Source organism: Myotis davidii, unplaced genomic scaffold (genome assembly GCF_000327345.1).
Source record: "Myotis davidii unplaced genomic scaffold, ASM32734v1 scaffold2573, whole genome shotgun sequence".
Classification (NCBI taxonomy): Eukaryota; Metazoa; Chordata; class Mammalia; order Chiroptera; family Vespertilionidae; genus Myotis; species Myotis davidii.
In genome coordinates this window covers 165,237-173,598 of record NW_006284359.1, presented here as the reverse complement: position 1 = coordinate 173,598, position 8,362 = coordinate 165,237, and the positions used below count along the sequence as shown (strand labels likewise).

General features: G+C 53.1%; 1 protein-coding gene across 3 annotated transcripts; it reads right to left on the bottom strand.

The window, feature by feature from the left end:
• Positions 1 to 348: 348 nt before the first annotated feature.
• Positions 349 to 8,356, bottom strand: DNASE1L1 (deoxyribonuclease I-like 1). 3 transcript variants are annotated; one of them, XM_006754787.2, is made up of 8 exons: positions 8,205 to 8,356; positions 5,746 to 5,973; positions 4,850 to 4,938; positions 4,682 to 4,768; positions 2,457 to 2,557; positions 2,199 to 2,311; positions 1,630 to 1,878; positions 349 to 1,558 (listed from the first exon to the last, which is right to left on the bottom strand). In XM_006754787.2, exons 2-8 carry the CDS (start codon positions 5,872 to 5,874, stop codon positions 1,391 to 1,393), a joined length of 936 nt encoding a protein of 311 aa, XP_006754850.1. In that variant the 5' UTR covers positions 5,875 to 5,973; positions 8,205 to 8,356; the 3' UTR covers positions 349 to 1,390. The 3 variants fall into 3 exon arrangements, with proteins under 3 accessions (XP_006754850.1, XP_006754851.1, XP_006754852.1); XM_006754788.2 differs by having other exon boundaries at positions 8,231 to 8,356; XM_006754789.2 differs by having other exon boundaries at positions 1,429 to 1,558; positions 1,634 to 1,878.
• Between the last annotated feature and the right edge of the window lie 6 nt (positions 8,357 to 8,362).

Below are 8,362 nucleotides of genomic sequence, written 5' to 3'. Positions count from 1 at the left end.
AATATATTTTTATTGATTTCAGAGAGGAAGGGAGACGGAGAAATAGAAACATCAATGGTAATAGAGAACCATTGATTGGCTGCCTCCTGCACACCCGCTACTGAGGATTGAGCCCACAACCCAGGCCTGTGTCCTGACTGGGAATCAAACCATGACCTCCTGGTTCATAGGTTGAAACTCAACCACTGAGCCACACCAAACAGGCTGTTTTTAAAATTGTTTATTGATTTTAGAGAGAGAGAAACCTTGATTTACTGTTCCACTTAATTATGCAATCATTGGTTGATTCTTGTATGTGCCCTGACCGGGCGGGGATCAAACCCTCAACCTTGGTGTAGGATGATACTCTAACCAACTGAGCTACCCAGCCAGGGCACTAGCTGCTGTTACTGACCTCCGTTCTCTGGGAAATGGAGTGGTTCTGGGGTTAGCCAGGTCCCTCTCTGACCTCATGTCCTTTGCAGGGGACCTGTGCACGCCCTCCCACGCTGAGGGACTGCCCTAACACACCCCAGGAACCCTGCGTGTCCCATTTGCGGGCGTGTAACAGGGACACAGTGACCATCATTTAATACAACTGCTTCACAAAGCAAACATCGTGCTTAAAAAAACAGAGTTTCTTACAGTTAAAGCTATTACATGACAGCCGGTTCATATATGTTCTGGGCATCCATAGCCTTAATAACCACTCTGCCTGGGGCCACACTCTACATGGACTGACTGCAGTTCATGGGCTTTGCCACAGGCGTTGGGTGTGTTTGCAGCTATTTTCATCAGATCACACGAGTTTCCGTGCATCAGCCATTTTTTCGTGCGTGTGTGTGTGTGTGTGTGTGTGAAGTGCTTATCTCCATTTTTGTATCTACTGGGATCTTCACGCTGATTCACGTGAATCCCATGTACAATACAGGTGGCCCAGTGACAGATCTGTTCCACACGTGTAGTGTCCCTCCTATCTAGCTTTGCGTTCTCAGTTTGTATGTGTTTCCTTTTTGTCATAATTTTTCATATGTCGTGATTCCCTTTTCTAAGCTTCCCCTCCCCCAGCCTCGGGGCCCCTGCCTTCCTCTTACACACTCTCATGCCAGGCACAGGCCCAGCAAAAGAACACAAGCCCAACCAAAGAAAAGGCAGAGGGCTGCAGTCCAATAGGGCAGGGCTGGGCAGGACCGGATTGGGCAGGACTAGGCAGGGCTGGGCCGGGCAGGGCCGGGCTGGGCAGAGCAAGGAAGGGCAGGGCTGGGCAGGGACAGGCTGGGCTGCAGTTGAAGCCTTTCAGGAGTCGCTTTGGCCGCAGGGCACAGGGCCAGGAGAGGCTGGGGTTTGAGTCCTGAGGGCAGTGCAGTCAGTCATCACCTCTGTGGGCAGCAGACACCAGGGTGGGTGAGGTTCACGCGCCCAGGCCCAGCTGTGGGGGCAGCAGCAGCAGCAGCAGCAGCAGCAGGGTCAGTAACAGAGTGGCCAGGCTGAGGGGCCGGGTCCCATGCCCCGCCCGGTTCAGGCTGAGGCTGAGGCTCAGCTCCACCTCCACGGGGTAGTGGTCACTGACGTTGAGGGCCTGGGGTGGACAGAAGGACAGTGTCAGGGTCAAGGGACTTCCCCGTGGCCATTCCCGCTGCCTCGTTTTACCTGCTCCTCGGTGAGCCGGAAGCTCCGGGGGAAATTGAAGGCAGCAGCTGTATGCAACAGCCTCCGGAAGCGCTCCCCGTGCACCACGATGCGGTCATAGGCGCAGTTGGTGCTGGCGCGCACCGTGGTGTCCTCGCCATCGGCGATCGCCCAGTAGAAGTCGGCCTGAGTCCGCAGTATCAGCTCCTCCAGGCGCTTTTTGGCCAGTGAACTACAGTCAGCATTGAAGTCGCCCAGCAGGATTATGTCCTGGAGAGGGCGCAGCTGTTGTGTCAGGCCACCACGCCATCCGGTCCCCCTCTCTCCCATGCAACCTGCCCAGCCCTACCTCGCCTTTCTTTTTACTTTTTAAAATATATTTTATTGATTTTTAACAGAGAGGAAGGGAGAGGGATAGAGAGTTAGAAACATCGATGAGAGAGAAACATTGATCAGCTGCCTCCTGCACACTCCCTACTGGGGATGTGCCTGCAACCCAGGTACATGCCCTTGGCCAGAATCGAACCCGGGACCCTTCAGTCCGCAGGCTGACGCTCTATCCACTGAGCCAAACCGGTCAGGGCTCCTACCTCGCTCTTCCAGCGCCGGGAGGCATCCAGAAACACGTCATACAGGGCGTTCAGCTCCTGCTCCACGGCCTTCGGAGTGGTGTGTAGGGGGACCAACACCAGGCTGGGAAGGTCTGCAAGGCCCCAGGGATGGAGGGCTCCCACCCACTCCTGGCTCTTCTGCACACAGCCCCCACTGGGTGACCGAGCCCCCAGCAGAGCCAGCCAGCCCTCCCTTCCCCCTGCCCCACAGCAGGGCCGGCCTTCTTCCCCTCTTACCCTTGCTGGGCAAAGTGAACTTGGCCACAAAGGGCTCCCGGGCAAAGAGGTCGTCCTTGTCATTGTACAGGTAGGAATCCTGGACCTGCATCTTGTGTGACCTGGGGGACAGAGGGATGGGAAGCAGTGGTCCCACATCACTGACTCAGGTTTGCAAGTGCCAACATCAGAGCTGGCACTCAGGGAGGGGGCCTCCGCCAGCAGCTCTGTTCCATACGGGCACAGTCTTCCTAGCCTTTTTTTCCCTCTTCCTAGCCTTTTTTTTCTAGAATTTTATTGAGAGAAAATTCACAAACCATAAGCCCGGCCCATGTGGCTCAATGGTTGAGTGTTGACCTATGAACCAGATCCGATTCCTGGTTTCGGGCTTGATTCCCAGTAGGGGGCGTGAAGGAGGAAGCAGATCAATTACTCTCATGATTAAAGTTTCTATTTCTCCCTCTCCCTTCCTTTCTGAAATCAATAAAATAGCTTTTAAAAAATTCACATACCATAAAATTCCAGTGGCGTTTGTTATACTCACAAGTTGTAGAACCATCACCACAATCAATTTTAAAACATTGTTAAACATTGTTAAAAAAAAGAAACTGTATCCATTAATATCCACTTACCATTCTCCTCCCCCACTCATCTATTTTCTGTCTCTGGATTTGCCTATTCTGGACATTCCATGTGAATGTAATCAAATCATATGTGGTCTTGCCCTGGCCAGTGTGGCTCAGTGGTTGACCATCATCCCATGCACCAAGAGGTTGCTGGTTTGATTCCTGATCAGGGCACATGCCTGGGTTTAGGGCTCGATCCCCAGTGTGGGGCATGCAGGAGGCCACTGATTGATGTTTCTCTGTCTCATTCTCCCGTCCCCCCTCTCTAAAATCAATAAAAAAGATATTTTTAAAAAATAATATATGCGCCCTAGCTGGTTTGGCTCAGTGGATAGAGCGTCAGCCTGCGGACTGAAGGGTCCCAGGTTCGATTCCAGCCAAGGGCACATGCCTGGGTTGCGGGATCATTCCCCAGTAGGGGGTGTGCAGGAGGCAGCCAATTAATGATTCTCTCCCATCATTGATGTTTCTCTCTCTCTCTCCTTCTCCCTTCCTCTCTGAAATCAATAAAGAAATATATTTTAAAAAATTAAAAAAATAATATATGGTCTTCTGTATCTGACTTCTTTCCCTTAGCATCGTTTCCAAGGTTCACCCATGTTGGAGCATGGGCCAGTATTTCATGTCTGAATCATATTCTGTTGGAGAGAGGCCACCTTTATTTGTCCCGCCATCAGCTGATGGACACTTGGGTCATTTCCACTTTGAGGTGTTATGAGTGATGCTGCTATGAGCATTCCTGTGTGGACACTGTTCCGTCATTATTATTTTTTAAAATACATTTTTATTGGTTTCAGAGAGGAAGGGAGAGGGAGAGATAGAAACATCAATGATGAGAGAGAATCATGGATCGGCTGCCTCCTGAACGCCCCACACTGGGAATAGAGCCCACAACCCAGGCACGTGCCCTGACCGGGAATCGAACCGTGACCTCGTCTAAGTGGATTGCTATTGAGAATTCTTTTTTTCTGCCCGGCCGGTGTGGCTCAGTGATTGTCGACCTATGGACCAGGAGGTCAGGGTTCAATTCCCGGTCAGGGCATATGCCAGGGTTGCAGACTCGATCCTCAGTGTGGGGCGTGCAGGAGGCAGCGATGAATGATTCTCTCTCATTATTGATGTTTCTATCTTTCTCTCCCTCTCCCTTCCTCTCTGAAATCAATAAAAACATATAAGAAATATTTAAGAAAAAAAATAGGTCTCCTTCCCTGGCAGTCCCCCTTGCCCTCTCGATCCTGCCACAAAGCGCTCCCCCGAGGCTGTCCTCCCAGGATCTGAGGGCTGTTTCTGGAGCCCGTGTCCACCGGAGGCCCACGACAGGCCCTGTTTGAGCCTCTTCCCAGAAGCTGCAGCCAGCCACTCCCAAATGGGGCAAGACATGCCCAGAGCCCCTGTGGCTTCCACGGGAGAGGCAGAGGGGCCTGACATCTGTGTGTGGAGAAGGCAGGTGAACACCGAAGCTGGCAAGGCTAGAGGAGAGGCAGAGCCCAGAATAAAAGGGCCCAGGAGAAAAAGTGTGAGAGAAGGTGAGGATGCCCTGCGAGGAAGGGGTCTGGGACTCCTCAGCCATCTCACAGTGGGCCAAGTGCCAAGTCCGCCCTGGCCGCCGTGTGTGCTTACCTGTAGATGTACACGTACTTCTCCTTGTATGTGCCGCGCCCCAGGAAGGGGCTGCTCAGGGAGCTGTAGGGCCCAGAGTCATCAAATCTGCCAGGAAAGGGGAGCCCAGGGTCAGGGACCCTGAGGCTCCAGGAGGCCCCAGATTAGACCCACACAGCCCCGGCTCACCGATTGAGTTCTCGGAGCAGGAGGTAGAGGGCGTTGCCAGAAGAGTCCACCAGCTCCTGCAGCACCGTGATGTCACAGCGAGCCAGGATCTGCAGGACACCAGCAAGGCCGGCCCCACTCAGTGCCAGGAGCCCCTGAGAAACGGGCACTGGCTACTGATGTGGGCACGAGTGGCATGGCGTGCTGGCTGTGGCCCACAGAGCGGTGGGCCTAGGAAAGACTTGGGTGGGTCCGGCCAGGGTGGCTCAATGGTTGAGTGTCGACCTATGAACCAGGAGGTCATGGTTCGATTCCCAGTCAGGGCACATGCCTGGTTGTGGGCTCGATCTCCAGTGTGGGGTGTGTAGGAGGCAGCCGATCCATGATTCTCTCTCATCATGGATGTTTCTCTCTCTCTCTCTCCCTCTCCCTTCCTCTCTGAAATCAATAAAAATATATTACACAAACAAACAAAAAGACCTGGGAGAAAGCTGAATGCCGTGGCCACCCTCACTGCACCCATTTTACAAGAGGAAGAGACGCAGGCCAGGGCTGGAAGAATGTGCTCCATGTCTCTGCACCCGTGTTTCTTGATGTCCCTTTTTAAAATATATGTTTTTATTGATTTCAGAGCAGAAGAGAGAGGGAGACAGAAACATCAATGATGAGAGAATCATTGATCGGCTGCCTCCTACGTGAACTCCACCGGGGATCAAGCCCACAACCGAGGCATGTACCCTGACCGGGAATCGAATCGGACCTCCTGGTTCATAGGTCGACGCTCAACCACGGAGCCACGCCAGCCGGGCTTTCTCGATGTCTCCTTCTCTGGGACATGCCCCGGGTCAGGTAGGGCTGGGTGGGGGCTTTGGCTCCTGGTCCTGAGGAGTGCAGCTTCCCTAGAGTGATGAACTTACCCGAACTAAGCGGTCCATCACGTCCTCCCTGGCCACCTTGCTAAGCGTCAGCCTCTGGGCGTTGAAGGCACAGATGCGAAAGGCCTGGGCCACGCCCACCAGGAGCAGGAGCACAGCTGGGCAGCGCATGGCTGTGTTTGGGCTGCTGGGATCCTCTGCAGGAATCCAGGTCGCCCCAGGGTGGAGTCCCAGCTGGGCCTGCTTGTGGTTTCAGGAGGACCTGGGGTTCTGGGCAGAGAAAGGGATGCTCACCCTGCTGCCCAGCACCAGCCCCCAGAGCTGCCAGCCTCGACGATTCCTGCCTCTTCTCCCTGTGGACACCTGATGTGGGCACATATGGCTCGGCCTCATGCTCTTACTGGTGACAAAATACACACAGCATGGAATTGAGCATCTTAACAAGTTTAGTGGCGTCAAATACACTCATACTGTGCAACCATCACCAGCCTCCATCCCCAGAACTTTTTCATCTTCTAAACAGAAACTCTGTCCACATTAAACACTAACCCCCCATTTCCCCTCCAGAGCCCTGGCAGCCACCCTACTTTCTGCCTCTATGAGCTTCCCTACCCCAGGGGCCTCACAGAATGAAATCATTGTCCTTTTGTGTCCGGCTTATTTCACATAGCATAATGTTCTCAAGGTTCATCCATGTTGTAATGTGTGTCAAAATTTCCCTCCTGTTTTGTTTTTTTTAAGCCCACAGCACCCGGTATTCTCCTATCCAACTACTAACCAGGCCTGACCCTGCTTAGCTTAGAAGGTCAGGCCAGATCAGCAGGTCAGGAGTGTTCAGGGTGGTGTGGCGGCAGACAAAATCTCCTTCCTGGTTCAGGCTATATCCCACTGTATGGACAGACCGCGTGTTGCCCATCCATTCCTCTATGAACGGACACGTGGGTTGCGACCATCTGTTGGCTACTGTGAGTGATGCTGCTACGAACATGGGAGTACAAATATCTTTCAGGTTCCTCCTTTCAGTTCTTTTGGGTCTGTACCCAGAAGTGGAATTGCTGAGCCTTATGGGAGCTGTTTAATTTGTTGAGGAAGTGCCTTGCTGTCTTCCATAGCGGCGGCACCAGCTTCCAGTCCCAGCAGCTGGTTGACCCCAGCTTTTCACCGCCAGTACGAGGGCCATCTTCACAAATCTCTCCCTCTCCACTTCTGAGCTTTTTTAAAAAGTATATAGTTACCTTTATTATAATTCATAAAAGCATTAGAAATGGATTTTTAAAATGACAGTTACGCCCTAACCCGTTTGGCTCCGTGGATAGAGCATCGGCCTGTGGACTGAAGGGTCCCAGGTTCGATTCCGGTCAAGGGCATGTACCTTGGTTGCGGGCACATCCCCAGTAGGAGGTGTGCAGGAGGCAGGGATCGATGTCTCTCTCTCATCGATGTTTCAAACTCTCTATCCCTCTCCCTTCCTCTCTGTAGAAAATCAATAAAACATATTTTTAAAAAAGTGATGGTTAGGTTCTCATGAGCTTCTGCTTTCTGTTCATTCAGCTATACCCTAGCCGGTTTGGCAGTGGATAAAGCGTCGGCCTGCGGACTGAAGGGTCCCAGGTTCGATTCCGGTCAAGGGCACATGCCCGGGTTGTGGGCTCTATCCCCAGCATGAGGTGTGCAGGAGGCAGCCGATCCATGATTCTCTCTCATCATTGATGTTTCTATCCCTCCCTCTCCTTTCCTCTCTGAAATCAATAAGAACATATTAAACATAAAATTAAATGATCTCAGATACACCACTCACCCCACCAAATCACCCCACTGCAGTGTGTGATGGCCCCTTTCCCATGCCCCACATCATTGGTGAGCCCCTCTTGTTTGTCTTATCAGCTGGAGCCCTCTTCTTCCTGAAGGTCTCCGTTTATTTTTGTCCTAGACTCACCCAGACTTTGCTCTTTCGGGTTCAGCTCCTTAATCCACCCTGTCCATGTGGCTCTCATTCAGTGACATCATAAGTCCCTCTACTTCTGTCTGCCTGCTCTCCTCTGTCATCTTGTCACCTTTCTCCTGGGGCTCACTTTCTGCCTCTCTCAGGCTCTTCCTGCCTCTGTTGTTCTTGGCCTCTCTTGTCAGTTCATCTCTCATGGCTTCTCTGCATATCTGCGCTCTCCTGGCTGGGCATGGTGCCTGTTCCTCCCTTGTCACCTGCTCTGTCACTCATGCTAGTTTGGGTCTCCTGCCCTGGTGCCTATTTAGGGATGGATGTGTGTGTTAGGCAGCCCTGGGCTGGCAAGGGCAGCTTGGAGGCTCCAGGGCCAGGGGTCCCCAAGGAGGGTCCAGGACAAGAAGAACCAGAGTGACTGTACCTGGCCTCAGCCCAAAGCCCAGCCTGGGCTCCCAACACTTGGCCTTGGCCCTAGCCTTGGGGTTCCCTTCCCCTCTCACTACCCCCACCTCTAAGGTGGGTGGCAACTTTGTCCCTCCCTCTGCCCAAAGGGCTTCCATACCTGCGTAGACCAGCTTGTCTACACACCTGCCTCGGCTGTAAGTGGATCGAGACACCCCACGGAATCGCAGCAGCTGCCCGACGGGCCCGGAGAGAAGAGGAACAGGATGCGGCTCTACCCCACTCATCCAGGCCCCGGCCCGCCTGGTCCCTGCCCCG